Source organism: Hipposideros armiger, unplaced genomic scaffold (genome assembly GCF_001890085.2).
Source record: "Hipposideros armiger isolate ML-2016 unplaced genomic scaffold, ASM189008v1 scaffold_1001, whole genome shotgun sequence".
Classification (NCBI taxonomy): Eukaryota; Metazoa; Chordata; class Mammalia; order Chiroptera; family Hipposideridae; genus Hipposideros; species Hipposideros armiger.
In genome coordinates this window covers 161,709-181,369 of record NW_017732351.1, presented here as the reverse complement: position 1 = coordinate 181,369, position 19,661 = coordinate 161,709, and the positions used below count along the sequence as shown (strand labels likewise).

General features: G+C 34.8%; 1 protein-coding gene across 1 annotated transcript in view; it reads left to right on the top strand.

Moving 5' to 3' along the window:
* Nucleotides 1-19,661, top strand: part of LOC109375908 (transmembrane protease serine 11C-like) — a 61,927-nt gene that overhangs the window by 15,646 nt on the left and 26,620 nt on the right. Inside the window, exons 3-5 of the mRNA XM_019631468.1 lie at nt 1,372-1,490; nt 11,859-11,926; nt 16,113-16,276. Of these exons, the coding sequence (XP_019487013.1) occupies nt 1,372-1,490; nt 11,859-11,926; nt 16,113-16,276 (351 nt within the window). The remainder of the gene's footprint in view (nt 1-1,371; nt 1,491-11,858; nt 11,927-16,112; nt 16,277-19,661) is intronic.

Sequence of the window (19,661 nt, the reverse complement as noted above, 5' to 3'; positions counted from 1 at the left end):
CTTCTTTACATGTTTGGTAAAATTTATCAGTGAAACCATCTGGTCTGGGCTTTTCTGTGTTGTGAGGTTTTTGATTATTAATTCTATCTCCTTATTCGTTATTGGTCTGTTCAAGATTTTTTATTTCTTCATGTATGTTTCTCAGAATTTATCCATTTTTTTCTTCTGTTACTGTTTTTAGCTTAAAGTCTGTTTTGTCTGATATAAGTAGAGCTACCCCAGCCTGGGTATTATTGTTTTTGTCATCTTTGACAATTTAACTGAAGAGAAGTGATACCTCATTTTACTTTGCATTTCTTTGATTATTTGTTGAGTGTACAGAAAAGATTTTTCTGAATAATTAGCTTCACGTATATGAAAGATTTTCTCAGTGTTACAAAATGCCTTTCCTATCCCATCTCTTTTTCTCCTCTCTCTCTCTCTCTCTCTAGCCTCTCTCTCTCTCCCTCTCTCTCCGTCTCTCTCCCTCTCTCTCTCTCTCTCTCTCTCTCTCTCTCNCTCCCTCTCTCTCCGTCTCTCTCCCTCTCTCTCTCTCTCTCTCTCTCTCCCCCCCCCTTTCTCTCTCCCCTCCCAGTCTATGACATGAAGGAGTACAATGGGACCTGCCAACACTTACAAAAAAATTTTTAATTTTTACTATATTTGATGTATCAAAATAGTACAGTCTAGCCTAAGCTTGAACTTTAATCTTTGCTTTACTTTTCTAAAATCATAGGTTAGAGTTTTTGTTCTATTTAGTTAATTTACGGTATTTACAAGTCATGTCTCATTTTACTTTCTTCTTTATTCATTTTCATTTCCTAGGGACTTCATAAATGATAAAACCTAGGACTCCACCGATTTTCCAAAATGTAATCTGTGATGATCACAAAAGCTAAGATTATTATCTATGCTTTAATATAATTTCATCTCATAGTTACATATCTGTCTCCAGATTACCCAGACTTGAAAACTGGCACAATTAAATTTTACATTAAAAATCCTGAATACATCCTTGGGTAAAATCATAATTTAATAAACATTCCTCTGTCAAAGTTGTTTCAACAATCAGTAGGAATCAAGATTATTTAAACGTTGAGGTACCTGAAATTTTATCAGAGTATTATGTTTTACATGATACTCTTAAGAATGAAAGTAGTTGCAACAGTGCCAGGTGGGAATTAGATTTATCGGGGGGGATCACCACATAAATTATATAAATGTCTAACCACTATGCTGTACACCTGAAACTAATATAAAATAATTTTGAATGTCAACTATAACTGAAAAAAAATAATTTAAAAATATACTAACATTAAAAAAAAACAAGAATGAACGTAGTTGCACAATGAGCAAAGTGAGAACTATTTTTTTCTTTTCTCTCCTTCTCAGGGAAGACACCTTTCTACTACCACATCAGCTTTAAGGTCAATAACATTGACTATGACAGCAACTTTGAAAAATCATATTCGCAAGAATATATGAACCTAAATAAAAAGATAGTGTCTTTGGTAAGTTGATATTTTCTTTCTGTGTATTATCTTTTTAAATGTTCTGCTCCTAGAAGGACCAGAATCCTAGCAATCACCTTCCAAGTTAGAAATGATTGATAATTTCACACTATTTTTTACCACTACCTTAGTTCTAGATTAGGATAGTCAGCCCTTTCAGAAAATCAGTTAGAAAACATGTACAGGAAGAAAAATAAAACTTAAAAGGACACATTTTGAGAACACCTAAGAAATGCCCGACAATGAATATTTCTAATGTATTCATAAGTTAAATTAATGAAATATATACCATCTCCAAGACACCTGACCAAGGCCTTATTGTTTCTGCTCCTATACTAAGGAGTCCTTCAAGGAAGAGGAATGGCCAGTGTAGGAGAGAATAAATAGCCCCAGGTAAAGATTATCTTGTTGCTCCTCAGTGTAGAGTGAAAAATTTTAAATGTTTTTTTAAGAACATTCTTTGTTTTAAATTAACCTTTACATGACTAAAGAGCTAATGAAGAGTCTTGACTGCCCCTTGGATATAAGACTTTATCAATGATACCACTTTAATTAGCTCAAATAATTTTATCAACCAAGCCAAATGCTGCCCAGAGCAGTGGTGTCATTATTCATGTCCCATTTCCTTAAGCAGATTCCTGACAGGACATCTGCAGACCTAGGTCTAGCTGACTAGAGCTTGTAGTCTTTTTATAACGTGCCGCTATCTCCTGGTTTCCAATTAGTTCAAAGTCTTTAAAAGTCTTAGTGTGCTTTTACCATTATAGTAAGAGTGATCATATAGAAAATGGAGACAGAAAACCCCACTTTTAGTTTAGCTTTGTAATAAAAACAAAATGACAAGGAAGTAATATAATAGAGTGGTTAAGAAACTTTGGGTTCAGAATCCTGGTTGAATTCTAAGTTTACACACTTACTGGCTATATGGCCTTAAATAAATCACTTAATCTCTTCATATCTCAGTTTCTTGAACTAAAAATGAGATGACAAATACCTATATCATATAATTGTTGTAGGCATTACATAAAATGAAATATGTCATATTCTTAGCAGATGTCCTATTATTTTGTAAGCCTTTAGAAAAGGATAACCTAAAAAATTACCAAACACAGAAGCATTATTAGTAAATTATAACTATCGATACATAGCACAGTTAATATATAACTTTAAAATAATTCTAAATACACCCAAACTTTTCTGCTATAAATTCTGACTAGCTGCTTCAAATCAATTAATCTATGTTTACTTCAAAAGTAAATATTCTAAAAGGATCAGTATTATCAATTATCACATCATCTTGGCCCATCAACCACCAACCCTGATATTTTGCTTCAGACTCCTTTCATAGTTCTCATTACCAGTTTCTAACTCATCTGTATTTAAAAAGTCACCAGCTATTTCTCATACTTTTTTCATTTACATGCTTGTTAACATAAATACAATGATGCCCCATGTATTGTAATTATTACCATGTGGACAACATTCATTAAGGACAGCACTGGTGATAACTGCGTGTACCAAATGGAGTTGTGAGTCATTCAGACTTACCCATGAGTCATATTATAATACCCACAGCCTATTGTTCTTCTAATTTCCATTAAATAATTCTTGTGATAATTGACTCTAAAAAGAGGAAAGGATTTGGATTAAAGAAAGATGCTGCTTTATCACAAGTGGTAGCTTTTTTAACTAAAGAGGATAAGCCTTCAGAGGGAACATTTTCGTATTTTGGATACATGGTTTTCTAGTTGTCAATTTAAAAAAAAATCTCTGTCATTTCTTATTTTTTTGTCACTCTCCAGCAGATATGATGCCTTATTACAGTGAATAGAAATTCTAAAAATAAGGAGTGAGGCAGTACCTTAACAATAATAATTAGCATTCCTAATTGTCACTATTAGTCGAAGCACTTTATGTATTAATTTATTTAATCCCCACAACATTCCCATTTCCATGTGAGGAAACTAAGGCACTAAGAGGTTAATTTACCCAAAGTTGTACTGAAAGCATGCTTCCATCTTCTCTATGGTTTATTGTCCTATAATTAAAGAGCATGCAAATCCAAAATCTTGAGCACATTTCAGATTACATTAATTTCACATGATCAGTCAAATAGTCCAGATGTTTAAACCAATTCTATGTGATTTTCACATATAAATGTATTAGATTATAGATGACCAAAATGATATCTGATATGTGTAAGGTACCTAAGATTATCCATATAAAACAGGCCAGCCAAGCTCATTCATCAAACTACTTACCAGAGCACCCAAAAGTAGGGGGCATTTTTGGTCACTATATAACCAGGGCATTTGTCAAATTAATTTCCACAGAGGTAACCTGACCATGGTATGAGCATATGCACCTTTGTTCATATATGCCTCTCTTTCGGCCAACCAATCAAATGATATATTATCTATGGAATTCATCAGGTTTCAAAATACATTGTTTTAAAAAGGTAATAAAGTAAGAACAATATTCAGGATTTCTGTTCCATCAGTATGGGTTAGCAATGTTTAATTTTGAGTAAAAATTATGTTGGTATTTATTCGGTTTCATGACCCTCAAAACATATCAGAAAACTAAAACTCCAACAGTGGTCCTAAATTCAATATTACTGTACTCTTTGATCCAGGCTATTTTTTCAAAGAAAATAATTATCTGATGTATTAAATGGAAATCATTGTACATTAAGTTTCTAGGAATGAAGGAATTAAGATGATCTAAAGTTTACCCAAAAATGCAACCATCATTACAGAGCAATTATTCATATTTCAAATGATATGAGGACAGCTTACAAAAATTACTGATATACTAGGTGTTTTTTTTTTCTATAGTTGGAAAACAAGGATAGCAGAAATAAATACCAGGTATTCAGGATGTCTGTAGACATGTGGGAGCATGGTTACTGTAAAATAGCAGAAGGGATCATAGATCCAACTTTCATCCATACAGAGAATTCCAAACTAGCAAACATGTGCTACTTTTTTTATATCCAGTTTTGGGGTATTTGTCGTGTGAGGTAGTATTTTCCTGCCTTTTAACAATGTATCATCTTATAATCCTTTGTCACACACTTAACAGCATAAATTAACACTATAACTACATAATCAATAAAATTTTTTCCTATATATTTGTATGCTGATTTGAAAGACAAAATTTAAAATACTTGGATGATTTATATAAAAATTAATTATAAATAAATATGTTAAACAATACTATACCGATACTATACTAAAATTTGATAGAGACCAAAAACTCCTCAGAAATTAGAGTTCCCAATTACTTTCTGGATTTTTTTTCCTGTACCTCATGCAATATAGTTATTTTTGGTGATTGTTAGAACATCCACTTCAGTCTGATTTTTTTTCAAAGGACAATCCCTTGTGTATAGCCATATACAGAGGATGCCAAAAAATGTATACACATTTTAAGATAACATCTCTTAAAATGTGTATACATTGTTTTGGCATATCACCCCTGTATTTGAGCTTCGAGTATGTTCCTCTGTTTATTAAAAAACATATTAACTGATACCATTGTCTCCTGTATTTGATAAGTTTTGTGATGACCAATTTATCACCCATAAAGATGATTTTAACATCATAAGTGATCATGATTTTGCAGTTCACAAGCCCATCCTTGGGTTCATCACTCTCAAGATCTTCCCATCCTCACAGTCCAGAACCTTCTTCCACCTACTGGTGACTTGAGAAGCATTTTGTACATTTTCCTTCAGGGAAAAAGAAGGGAGGAGAATGGAATGAGGTGAAGAAGGTGGGAAAAATTAAAATTAAGCCACCTGGTATTAAAGAGAAAGATTTGCAGTTTGTGATATGTGTGCCTTTTGACTTTCATTTGATTTTCCAATCTTAATTTTCCTTATTTCTGGGAAAGTAATTAGTCCTGAAGTCATTGTGCAAGGCCATGTCCTATAATCCTAAGTGGATGTCTGAATGTTGGCATTTGATTTCAGGTCAAATAGCTGACAATCCTTTTCCTACAGGGTGTGTCAAGAGACTGAGCTTCTTAAAAATAGGAACTGCATGAGTGTTACTGAAAAAATTCCCATAACTCCATTTTACAGCTTCTTGGAATACTCTAAGCTTAAAGTTACTGTTCACTCTAAGGGTGGCAGACTTTGGTATTATTTAAGTGTTTGTTGACCTTTTGAGCTATTGTGAGGCTTGGGACAGTGCATACAATCAAAAAAGGGATGAAGAACAAAATGAATTGCTAGTCTTTGGAGATAATAACTAAAAGCATTGCCAGTTTAGCTATATTCTGCTTTGAAGACAGTGCATATCAAGAAATGGTTCTATATCATCCATCTTTCCACACTTTGTTAAACGAATGTTGCATGCTAGAGCTAGGTGTCTGAGTTCTCATCGAAGCCTATTTTTTAAAAACTAAAAATATCATTTAGCAGTCATCATTTTTGCTCCTCAGTCTAGTCTCCTTCCCCAGTTTTAATTCATGGTATTTCCATTCTCCCACCCACCTAACCATTATATCTTAAAATTAATTTTGACACCTCCTTCACCATGATTTAACCATTCACCAAATATTATTAATAATTCCTGTAAAGTGTTTCTTGCCTGATTGTCAAGGCAAGACTGCTGATTAAAAACAACTCAATGTGTTACAATGACAGAAATGTTGCCATCAATAGACTACAAGACTGAGGAGTTTCTAGAAGATAAAAACCAGAGCTCTGCTGAAGAGCAAAATCTCAGCAGCACAGTTGCTGACAAATTCACAACACCCTGGAGTAAAAGACAAACCTTCAAAAACCTGAGTCTTCCCAGCAGAAGGTTAGAATGAATCCAGGATCAGTGACAGTAAAGATTCTGAAAGAAAGCCAGAGTGGGTAATCAATTAATTAATTAATTTAAAGAATTAATTATTTCCACAGGAAATAAGATATTGTAAATTAAGTAAAGAACTGAATCAAACATTCTACTAAAAGTCCATACCAAAGCAATTAAAAAGAGAAAAGGAAATAATATGTGTATATTGAAAAGAATGAGAAAAAACTCATTATTTACAGACACTATTACTACACATTTAAAACAATCAAGAGGCTCAATTAAAACATTAGTAGACGCAATAATAGAGTTTTGTGAGGTGGCCAAATATCAGATTAATACATAAAAATAATAGCTTTCTTAATCACCAAAAATAACAAAATATAAGTTATTATTTTTAAGTTTCACTTAATAGAAAGAAAACTATAAAATATAAATAAAATAAATTAAAAAATAAAAAAAGCAAAAAAAATAAACTATAAAATACACATAAATAAAACTAACCCAAATTGTATAAAACCTATATGAATAAAACTATAAAAATCTTACTAAACAACATAAAAGAATAAACAGAGAGAAAAAAACATGTTCCTTTACGAGAAGGCTCATTATTTTAATTATGCCGATCCTATCCATATTAATCTGTAAATTCAGTAAAATCCTTTAATTTAGGATAAAGATGTTATTTCAAATTTGGTAGTGTTGAGACAATCAGCTAGCTATCTGGAAAATACAGGAAGTAATATTGTGTTCCTGCCATAGGTGCTTGATAAGTAGTTAGCCTCTACAAGGTTCTGTTTACTTATTTCAAGAATGGGACTGGATAAGATTATTTTTAAGGTTGTTTATAGACTTAAAATTACATGAATCTGTGGATTTATTACTATCAGTTCTAGGATGCTATTATCTAACCACTCCAATTCAAAATGATGTCTCCTGTCTCTGAACACCTACAGAAACCACAAGCTAGGATACTAATTTTGTCACATACTATGTCTTTCCTTTGTAGCTACAGGTATGCTCCCTTGTACCTACTGTCCAAATATCTCCTCAAGGACAGAGACCAGTCAGTGTTGAGTATATTTAAATAATATTTGAAAAAGAATACAAAAGTTAGGGGGAAGGGGGCTAAAAAGAAGAGAGAAGAAAAATGATTAACAGCTTATAGATTTAAGCTAGATTTATAAATCATCAGAAATATTTCTACAACCTAAGAGAGTTAACAATATTTGAATTATTCTGAGCATATAAGCATCTTTTTTTCCACAGGAAACAAAATATTGTAATACTACTGCTCTCCTAGAGTGTACTATAGTATTCCATGGTCTTTTCTTCACAGATATCATTAGCTAGCTCACACGCTATCATCTGCTAAAAACATAGCTCAATTCTATGTTCTCCTCCAGCATCATTTCCCTGCTCCCTTCCTCAGTAAAACTTTGTTGAAAAGATATGATTGCTGTTTCCACTTCTTTATCACCTGGTGAAGTGATATCCAAACATATAAAATACACTTTTTAAGTACAAACTTTTTTTTTCTTTTCTGCTTGCTTTCTCCCCACTCCTTTATCATATGAGATGAGGTTGAGAATCTCTCTCTACATGGTGGCCATTTAGGCTTGCTCACATGTGAATTTCCCATTCACGTCCTTTGCCCAATTTTTCTATTGGGTTTGTCTTATCCTTGTCAATTTGTAAAATTATCTGTAAATAACTGAAGTTAAACTTTCTCTTCTATCTGCATGAAAATATCTTCCCATATGTACATTTTACCATCTGACTATTTATGTCTACTTTATTTTTAATTTTCTGAATTTTCTGTCTTGATTCCAATGGTTTCCATTGCCCATAAAAGAAGTATATTCCTAGTGAGTTTCTTTTCCCACTTTTATGTCTTTATCCACATGGAAATAGTTTTAGTATAAGGGAAGGTCCCAAATTTATTTTTTTTTAGGTATAGATAGGCAAATTATTTGGCATTATGTATTAAATAATAAAACCTATCTCAATGATTTAAAATGTTATCCTTGTTATATCCTAAATCCCCATATATTCTAGTATCTACTTTTGGATTCTATATTGGGTTCTACATTAATTGTATAGTACTTCCTTCCCATAGCTTTCTTTTCAACAGTCTTTCATCTTTTTATTTACAAGTATGATTGTTTTAAATAATAGATAACTAGGTTTTGTTTTTTAGTGCAACTTGATACATTCTTTAATGACAAAATTTTATCTATTCTCAATTGTAACAGGTAATATACTTGATTTTATTTTCTCAGCTTTCTTTATATAATGTTTTTGCTTCCTTTTTCTTATTATTGATGAATTAAATTGTCTTTCATTTTTCTCCTCTTGAAAATTTCAATATACTTAGTTAATAGTTAACTTATCCTTCCTGAAACTCAAAATTGCATAAATATTTTTCCACTGTTATTACATTATTAGCCGCATCAAAATGTGATTTTCCTTACCTAAGGCCCAATCCAAGAAAAGGAATACTTTATATACTTTCACTTCTTTCCTCTCCTCCCTTCTCCATTCCCCACTCCCAATAAGGCTTTCTAACAGTTTTATTTCCCCTCCCTCTTCTGCCTGCCTTCCCCTTCCTAACAACTAGATTTTGCTCAGATAGTATTTCAAGTTTTAAACTATTATTAGGATGTTTCATAAAGTGTGATGTTTCTATTATGCATTTATTGTCTCTCTCTCTCTCTCTCTCTCTCTCTCTCTCTCTCTCTCTCTCTCTCTCACACACACACACACACACACACACACCCCAGGTTTTACTACTCGCCATTTTTTTCCCTCTTTTTAATCTTCTCCTCTATTGAGATCTCAGAACATGAAGATATTATTTCAACACTTTACTCCACTTCAAATGTTATATATGAAATATCATTCTTTTTTTTTTTCTATTATCTAGCTAGCTAGCTAGCTAGCTATTCTTCTTTTTCTTTTTTTTTTAAACTGAGCCATCCTGCCACCTGTTGGCAGCTCAGCAGCAGCTCAGCTTGGGCCGGGACTCGAACCACTGTTGCTCAGAGCTCGTACTCTTGAGAGAGCTCCTAACCAACTGAGACACTCAGCTGGCCCTCTATCTATCTATTCTTTATAGAAGTTTGTAGAAATTTTTCTTTGTATCTAAGATTCAAGTATATTCCCTGGATACATTAGACATGCCTGCAACACAGTCTATCCTTTTGAATCAGCAGGTCTTGATATTTATTTAATTCAGAACCATTTTCTCCCATGATTTATTATAATTATTATATTTCATCCATATCTTTTTTTCTCTCTTTTTTAAACTTCTATTATTTATAGCCACTTCTCCTGGAATCATGCTCTAAGTATTTTGTTTCTTTTCATTCATTATTTTCTTCTTTATAAATTTTACTATTTTGTGGTGTTTATTCTGTTTGGTCTTCCAGGCCACAAATTTGTATCTCAGGAGTGATAATCATTTTTTTTTAATTGATTACAAACATTTCTAACTTGAAAATTGTTTTTTAGTAGCACAGTCTTTTTTTTTTTTTTTTGCTGTGCTTGTTCATTCATGTGTGTGCATTTTGCCATTGTTTTTTTTATTGCTATCTGTTTTCTTCAGAAGCTTTTGATGAGCACCTGATCTGTTTCATTTCCTTTCTCTAGCTGCTGGGCTTCTTTATTTACATTATCATTTTCCCCTATTGACTTACTGGGGCTACTGTTTTGTATTGGAGGCAATCCTACAAGCTAGGAGGTGAGATGTTCTTAAATCCTGTAGGCTGAAGGTTGAGCAGCAGGCATTCTGCCTTTCCATACCAAGGCTCCAGAAGGAAGTCTTCCATCTCTCCATTTTCTGTCCATACCCATTTAGCTTCAGGAAGGAGGTGTCTTCAGCCCCCTGCCCCTTTGCAGTTCCTTCTTGGTGGCTGTGGGGCTACAGAAACCCACTCACATTTTCCAGTGTCAACTTTATCCCTGGGCATCCAAAAACCTCTGTTGGTCAAGTTCTTCCCAGGTCCTGTTGTGATTCCATCCTTTACACAAGGCTCTCAGGTTGTTCTCTAGGTTCTTTCCTGACCCATGGAAAATTCTACATCACCTCCATTCATCCAGGACTCCTATGAAACCCAAACTCACTTGGCCCCAAGAGAGACAGATATATTGGAATTTGTAATAGAAGAGAAATATGATATAGTTTAGTTACTATCTTGTCAGCATTCCTTAATTCACTATATTTAGGAATAACATCCAAAATCCCTCCTATGGCCAACAAACCTCCCTGTAATCTCACCCCTGCCTACCTGGACAACCTCAATTTATACACTCTCTCCTTATTTGCTTTACTTGAGTCATAATAACTTTGCTTCTATCCCTCAAATATACCAGTCTTATTCTTACCTAGTACCTGCTGTTCCCTCTATATACAATACTCTCCTCTCCTTGATTGTCAACTTTTCATCTTTCAAGTCTCACTCAAATGTCATGTCTTCCAAGAGGTCTTATTTGATCATTCAAATACTGTCCCCTGAATGAGTCCATTACTGTAATTTATTTTGTATTTTTTATATCACCAAATACCATCTCAGATTATCATATTTATATATTTATTCCTTGATGTGTTTATTATGTTTCTTCTTTTGAATCTCCAAGAAAGTGTGGATCTATCTAATTAGTTGACAGTTTTATTTCAATAGATATTTATTGAATACATGAACACATTTCAATTGCTTTGGAGCAAGAGAAAAAGTATAAATTAAGTCTTTGCAATTCCAATAAGGAGTCACTGTTTTTGAATGCCTGACTTTGCCAAAGTAAAAGCTATGGGCAGGGCAATTGGTCTGGTCCTCTGTGAATGTCCTACTGAGGGAAATCATCCATTAGGTTGAGATCAAATGCAGCTGAGAAAATAATTCTTATTTAAAATTTCCCAAAGATTTCTATGTATCCCACTTTGAACCTTTAAGTAGCATATAAATGAAAGAACAGAGGAAACAGTTTGTGGTCCAGACATGAAAGGGCATTGCCACAGTACAAAAGAAAAAGAAAAAAAATCTCCTCCCCTTTTGGGGACATTTCTGTCAAGTCTTATAGCATCAATGTTCCATAAAAGGCTGAATAAGGAAGATAAATCTATTCATTGATTTTTTGAATTTGCCTCATCAAAATGAATATTTTGACCTATTATGCTACTATTAGGAAACAAATATTTTTACCTCACCTTGCCATATAATTTATTGATTTAAGGACACTTGTGAATGAATTGAGCTAACAAAAGACAATTTTCAAAAAGACACATTTAACACACATTGCATTTTTTTCCCAAATGAGTCATGATCTGGGAAAATTTTCATACTATGTATTTGGTGATATTAAAGAATTACTTAATTCCTGTAATGTAGGTAGTAGTCAAATGAAACCAGTTTGGTCATTTATTGATAACTAGTAAAGCTTAATGACGGGTATGTGGGTTTTGTTATAGTAGTCTATTTGTTCTTATGTATGTTTGAAATTCTCTACAATGAAAACTTAAAAATTAAAAAAAAATCAATATTCGTTTTATTTTTTTTAACAGATAAATGGAACATTTCATGGATCCATACTGAGAAAACAGTATGTCAAATCTCATATTGTCCAAGTAAGGTATGTAAAACAGCCTGAGAGGCACAGAGAAAAAAACTTTTGTCTTTAGCTTTCGTATGTCATACCCAACAGAATATCTTTGCTTTGTACACAATTGAAAGGTTGAAACAAAATTGAATTTGAGCATTCAAAACCACTAGTAATTTCAAATGTGAAAAAAGATATTCAAGGTCTAGTGAAGAATTGTTAAACCAGAACAGAGAGTTTCAGCTGATTGTGAGTTTCAGGTAAAGTTTAAATGTGTTTCTTTTTTATTTGAAGTTACAAAGTCAAAAAGCAAATCTAAAATCAGGAGATGATCTCAATATAAAGAAACAGTGGGTAAGATAAGAGAACCATGTACTCTTGGTTCTGACCCAGAACCAATGTCTGACCCAGAAGAGGCAAACTAGTAGCCAGTGGGCTGAAGCTAGCCTAAAGTTGTGGATGAAATATAAAAGCTGGGAAATTTAACATAAAAAACAGAATTTCCAGACTGTGTTGGAAAATTAAAAGATTTGACAACATGGAGCCCACATTCCCACATGGTAACAATATGCTGAAACTGAGGCTGCACAGTTTACAGCAATCCCTAACACTTATATAATGTATGCGTAAGTATCTATATCCAACCGTCTTCCCTCTTTTACCTTACCTTCCTAACCCCTCTAAAAATTCAAATCTACAGCTGTTTTCTAGAATTGATGATTATCCGAGCACTGGTGAGAAACAGATAACTTGCAATAGATAAGGAAAAAATAATAACTAAAAGCAATAATAGAAACGTTAACATGCTTTGAACTTTACCTCTCCCTAAAACTAGAACTTATGCTATTTAACTTTCTTGGTTTATTTTTAAATAATCTATGGTCTTAAACCATACCCCCAGAGAGCTTTATATGTACTATGTACACACACACACACACACACACACACACACACACACACACACATACACACACACAGGTATACTATTAACCCATTTAACCTAATAACAACCCTGTATGGTATGCATATATTAGTTTCCCACGTCACAGATGAGGAAGCACACAAACGTAGGTTAAGCGACTTGCCACAGCAGCACATTTAATAAATAATAAAGCTGTAGTTTGAACCCAAGCAGTCATATCTAGATTATTGCATCAATTTATCTGATCTTCAGCTTTCATTCTTGCTCCACTACAATCCCTTCTCCACACAGTTTCCCACAAATTCCAAACTCCTTATATGACCTTACCTTGTCTGGCCCAGGCCCTACCTGTCTCTGACCTCATCTCATACTCTCATCCTCACTCAGAACTTTATATCCACACTGACCTGCTATTATTTTTCCAATAAACATGCAAAGTTTATCCCACCACAGGGCTGTCAAAGCACACATTGCATCAAACAAAGTTAAACAGATAAGGAATATTTTATTGAAGGCAATAGGGTAGAGAGGCCAGAACTAAGTCATAACTCTCCTGAAACAATAGGGCCATAGTGCTTTTAAAGGCTGGGGTGAGAGGGAGATCTTGCCTACTCGACTTTGCCTGTAGAAAACTAAACTCTTATCTTCATGACAGAGGTAGTTTTACAACTTGGAGTAAGGAGCCCACCAAAGTCAGGCTTCCACCCTCCTACGGAAATCCAGAGATAAAGGGCTACCTCCTTTGATGATTACATTTCAAAGAGATGGCTTTCAGGTCCCTGAAAAAGACCCATCAGGAGTTGTTAAACTGCAAGAGGCTTTTAGAAGATTTACATATAATTCAAAGGGGCAGAGTAAGAATTGACAATTATTAGTTTTCTAAAGTAAATGAGCTAAGAAAAGGGGTATGGGGGCCTAGAGTCAGGAAGAAGCTTGCCAAACATTTAATAAAACTGAGGGGAATGGCAAGGCTATCTCTGTCAAGGCCTTTGCATTTGATGTTCCTTCTTTCTGGAACATGCCTGCTTCAGATCTTAGCAAGAGTCCTTCCTTCTTATCATTAGGGTTTCACTTGAAAGAGGGATTCCCTGAAGTTTTCTATAATGTTCTCCCCACAACCCTTCAAGTCATTGTTCTATTTTCTTCATATAACTCACCTTGAAGATTACTTTATTTCTTTTTCTTTTTTTATTTAATTATTTTATTTTATTTTGTTAGTTTCAGGTGTACAAGACAATGTACTAGATATTTATACCCCTCCCCCAATTTACTACCCCTCTGATGTCATATATAGCTGTTACAATTCCATTGACTCTATTCCCTATGCTGTACTCCAAATTCTGTGAATATACATATAATATATATATATATATATATAATTGTATATCTAATATTATAGTTGACATTCAGTATTATTCAGCTTCAGGTGTACACTGCAGTGGTCAGGCATCTACGCTGTTCATGAAGTGGTCTTCCTGATAAGACAAATGCCTATCTGACACCCTACAAAATCTTTACAACATCATTGATTATATTCCCCGAACTATATTTCATATCCCTGTGGCTATACTGTGATTGCTAATTCACATTTTCTAATCCCTTTACCTTCTCCCCCATCCCCACCCCTCTCTCATCTAGCAACCCTCAGTTTTTTCCCCCTATATTTCTGAGTCTATTTCTGTTTTGTTTATTCATGTATTCTGTTCTTTAGATTCCCCGTATAAACGAGATCAGAGTTTTCTTATTTATCTGTCTCTCCTATTAGCATGCTAGCAAGGACCTTGTGGTTTTATATGCTGATAATTGATACAGCTCTGGTACCTAAAACTCTGTCTGGCATATTGCCTGGGCTAATTAATACACGTTTGTTAAATGAATGAATGCATGAATTAAAAGTTCAGGAATGTAAAGGAAAACTGCCACTGGCAAAGAATTCCAGGCACTTGTCATTGAAAACTGAAGAACATTTTATGAGTCAAGAGAAGGTAAAATTAAAACAACTTTTAAGTTGTTTTCAGTAGAAAAGAGGGTCATATTACCCTACTGATGTCAGATTAAGAATCCATGTGTCTATATTTAGTTTAGTTTTAGATTGTTAAGAAAATTTCAGAGTGACATCCATGGTTTAACAGAATTTTTAAAATAAACAGTGTAATATGATATGTCCTTGTCTATTGCACAGAGAGAAAGGGTTTGTCCCTACATATCAGACAAGAAAAGATTAGCATTGCATCTGCATAAAAGCAGAAGAGGTAAGAATACTTAATAGATTGGCATGTGATTACTCAATGCTGACTACTGTACAAAGGAAATAAAAATAATACATGCATAGCACTCAGAGGAAGAGCATCTCGCTTACATATATTCATACCCTAAAACATAAAGTAACAAGGAGTGGTATAGAAATGAACTAATCTATCTATTTAGAATTATCCTGGAAAAAATATTGAAATAATAAGACTATAATCACTCAGAAAATCTTGGATCTTGGCGATGGTTTCTGGTTTTGCTCATCAGCATTATGAAGGTTTGGAAGTAGATGTTTTCAAGATCTCTCTTGAATCACATAAAGCTCTGGGACTGCTCTGGAGTTTCAAATGCACAAATGCAGAGAAATACCTAGGAAGAGATGAGGAGGCACAGAAACAGAGAAATTCCTGGTTTATATATTTACATCTTCAAGTCAGAATTACAAATTTAATAAATCTAATGTTTTTGCTCAGTCATGATTTACAACAGGTGAGTGAGAACTTGCACAGTCTTGCAAATTCTGCCTCCACTAAAAAAAAAAAAAATACATGAAAATAAAAACTAAATGATTCTCACATCTTACCTGTTATATTTCATTTTGTTATTTGCTACCGGCCTTTGATACAGAGTCCACAGTGGATTTATAATACATAGATACATTTATATTAATAAATAATTTTTGCACAGAACTCTAAGATTTTCAAAATCCCTCCGTATACATTATCTTATATGGCGTTTACAATAACCAAGTAAATAATAACATCCCCATTATAGAGATGAGGAGACTTAAGTAAAGAGATTGCCAACAGCTTGCTGCAGTCAAGGAGTTGGTAAATGGTGAATCTAGAACACAAGTTCAGTTCTCCTAAGTCTAAATCACACTCTCTTTACTATTCACCATGTTCCTAAAGTTCAATTTGCATGCCCTTGGGAAGAACTGGAATAGCTACCAGGAGCTCTGCTTAACAAAGTATAGAATAACTCCACTAACAATGAGAGAGGCGCAATAATAAAAGTATAATTTATTTGTCTGTTTCTGTTCTGCAGCCAAGCCAAAGGGAAAGTGGTAATACATGTTATGTTGAAGTTTATATCCTGTTTTAAAAATAAAGCAGCACAATTCCAGAAAAGGATCGAAAACATTTTACAACACAAGCTAAATGGTGAAACTGGGTCTTTACATATAGATTCTTCTTCATTTAAAATTTCAGGTAAGTGTTTTTATGTGTGGTATAGCATTATTTTCATCTTTTATTTTAATATGATGTTTTGTTATGCAAATGAAAATAATACTTCTCTCTTTAAAATATTATGTCATTTACAATGATAATTGCCTTTAACCACTGTTAAAGTATTCAGATTCATGTTAATCGATTTCTTTGTTTAACAGTTGTTCTATTTTTCAATTACAATTGACATACAATATTAGTTTCAGGTGTACAACATAGTGATTAGACATTTATATAACTTATGAGGTGATCACCCCAATAAATCTAGCACCTACCTGAGACCATATATAGTTATTACAATATTAGTGACTATATTCCTTATGCTATATTTTACATTCCCATGACTATTTTGTAACTACCAATTTGTACTTCTCAAGCCCTTCTTTCTCACCAAACCTTCCAACCTGCCTCCCAGCAGGCAACCATCAAAATGTTCTCTGTATCTATGAATTTGTTTCTGTTTGTTTGTTTATTTTGTTCTATAGATTCCATATATAAGTGAAATCATATGGCATTTTCTTTCTCTGTCGACTTACTCCACATAACACGATACCCTCCAGGTCCATCCATGTTGTTGCAGATGGCAAGATTTCATTCTGTTTTAATGGCTGAATAATGTTCCACTGTACATATGTACCACCTCTTCTTTATCCGTTCATCCATTAATGGACACTCAGGTTGACTCGGGATCTTGGCTATTGTAAATAATGCTGCAGTGAACATATGGATGTATATGTCTTCAAAGTAGTGTTTTGGGTTTCTTCTGATAAATATCCAGAAGTAGAGTTACTGAGTCCTTCTGTGTCTCTTTGTTATAGCCTTTATTTTAAAGTCTATTTTGTCTGGTATAAGTATTTTACCCAGGCTTTTTATTTTTATTTTTTTCATTTACATTTTCTTTTTTCCATCCCTTTACCTTCAGTCTGTGTGTGTCTGTCGATCTGAACTGAGTCTTTTGTAGGCAACATATGTAAGAGTCTTGTTCTCTAACTAGAATTCAGCTACCCTATGTCTTTTGATTGGAGCATTTAATCCATTTACATTTAAAGTAATTATTGATACATATATAGTTATTGACATTTTATTATTCATATTGTTTTATCTTTTTTTTCTTTTTAAAGAAGTCCCACAAACATTTTTTGTAATACTGCTTTGGTGTTGATGAACTCATTTAGCTTTCTCTTGTCTGGGAAGCTGTTTATCTGTCCTTTGATTTCATTTTATTTTATTTTTAGCAGAGCCATCCTGCCACTTATTGGCAGCTCAGCGGCAGCTCAGCTCGGGCTGGGAATCAAACCACTGTTGCTCAGAGCTCAAACTCTTGAGCGAGCTCTTAACCACTGAGCCACTCGTCCGGCCTTATCCTTCGATTTTTAAATGATAGCCTTGCTGGGTAGACTAGTGTTGGTGGTATGTCCTTGCTTTTTATCATTTTAAATATTTCATGCCAATCCCTTCTGGCCTACAAAATTTCTGTTGAGAAATCAGTTGACAGTCTCATAAGAGCTCCCTTATAGGTAACTGTTTATCTCTTGCTGCTTTTAAGATTCTCTCTTTCTCTTTAACCTTTGGCATTTTAATTATGATGTGTCTTGGGGTGGGCCTCTTTGGATTCATCTTGTTTGGGACTATCTGCACTTCCTGGGCTTGTATATCTATTTCTTTCTCCAGGTTAGGGGAGTCTTCCTTCATTATTTCTTCAAATAGGTTTTCATTTCCTTGATCTCTCTCTTCTTCTTCTGGTACCCCTATGATGTGAATGTTGGTATGCTTGATGTTGTCACAGAAGCCCCTTAAACTAGCTTCATTTGGGGGGATTCTTCTCATTGCTCACACTGGGTGTTTTTGGCTAGCTTATCTTTTAAATTGCTGATTTGAGTCTCTGCTTAATCTATTCTATCGTTGATTCCCTCTAATATAGTCTTTATTTCAGTTACTGTATTCTTCATTTCTGACTGGTTCTTTTTTATGTTTTCTATCTCTATATTTTTATGTTTTCTATCTCTTTGTTAAAGTTTTCACTGAGTTCATCTTCTCTTCCCCTAAGTTCATTGAACATCTTTATAAACAGTGTTTTAAACTCTGCGTGATGTAGATTATTTGTTTCCATTTGTTTAGTTCTTCTTCTGGAGCTTTGTTATGTTCTTTCATTTGAGACACATTTCTTTGTCTCCCTAGTTTGGCTGCCTCCCTGCGTTGGTTTCTATGTATTAGGTAGAGCTGCTATGCCTCCCAGTCTTAGTAAAGTGGCCTTATCTAGTAGGTGTCCTGTGGGGCCCAGTGGCACAGTCTCACTGGTCATCTGAGCTGGGTGCTCAAGGTGTGTCCCTTGTGTGAGTGTGTGTGCCCTCCTGTTGTAGTTGAGCCTTGGTTGCTGTTTGCATGTCAATGGGAGGGACTGACCCTCTAGCTTATTGGTACTAAGAATTGACTGTGACTAGTGAAGGAGCTATTGTGCAGGGGATGACCATATGGAGCAGGATTAACTTTAGCAGGGCTCTGATGCCTGCCCAGTCTGCCTTTTGGGTGTGTAGCCTACAGAAGCAGCCAACTGGTGCTATCACTGGGTCTGAAGCTGGCCATCATGCATGCCAGCCCCAGGGCCTCCTGGGTAGGGACCTACCTCTGGCCAATTTCAACCATAGCCTGTTGCCACCTGGGGCATCCTAGCATGAGCCTCAAAGCAATCCACAGATGTTTTATATCCACACTGGCTTGGAGTTGCCTTGGAGAGTCTACACTGTGAACCACAGCTGGTTTCCTCCGGTGCTGGGCTTGGGGTTGCCCAGCAAGAGATATGAGGCTTGCCAAGGTTGGATGTTGCTTGTTTGGATTTTGTGAACCATTGAGAGGTTTTTAGGAAAGTCCTAAAGCATGAGCCAAGACAGGCCATTTATATGGAAAGGCACTGGAAGAGACTTGGGTGGGTTCACAAGTTGGGTGGAGTAGGGTCTCAGGGAATCACCAGGGTGGAGCTAACAGTGTTAGCTAGGTTGATGGAGACTCAGATATGGCAGCTGCCTTTGTCTCCATGCTGGGAGGGGGAGGATAAACAAAGAGATAATGGCTTTTGCCAGCAGTTCTAGCTTCTGCCAGCAGTTCTGTCTGGGAGAAAGCTGCCCCTTCAGCTCTCACCCTGAGGCCAGACAATTCAGTTCCTCCTTGTATGTCCCTGGCACCTTTTTTTTTTTTTTTAAGATTTTTTTTTTATTGGGTAATTGGGGGATGGGAACAGTGCTGAGGAATTGGGGGGAGGGGAACAGACAAGTTGCTGTCCATTTGTGCTTCAGTCTAGTTGTGGAGGATGTTGCTTCACTGGCCCAAGTTGGCACCATCATTGCGCTCTTCCCGGGCGAGGCAGATCAGT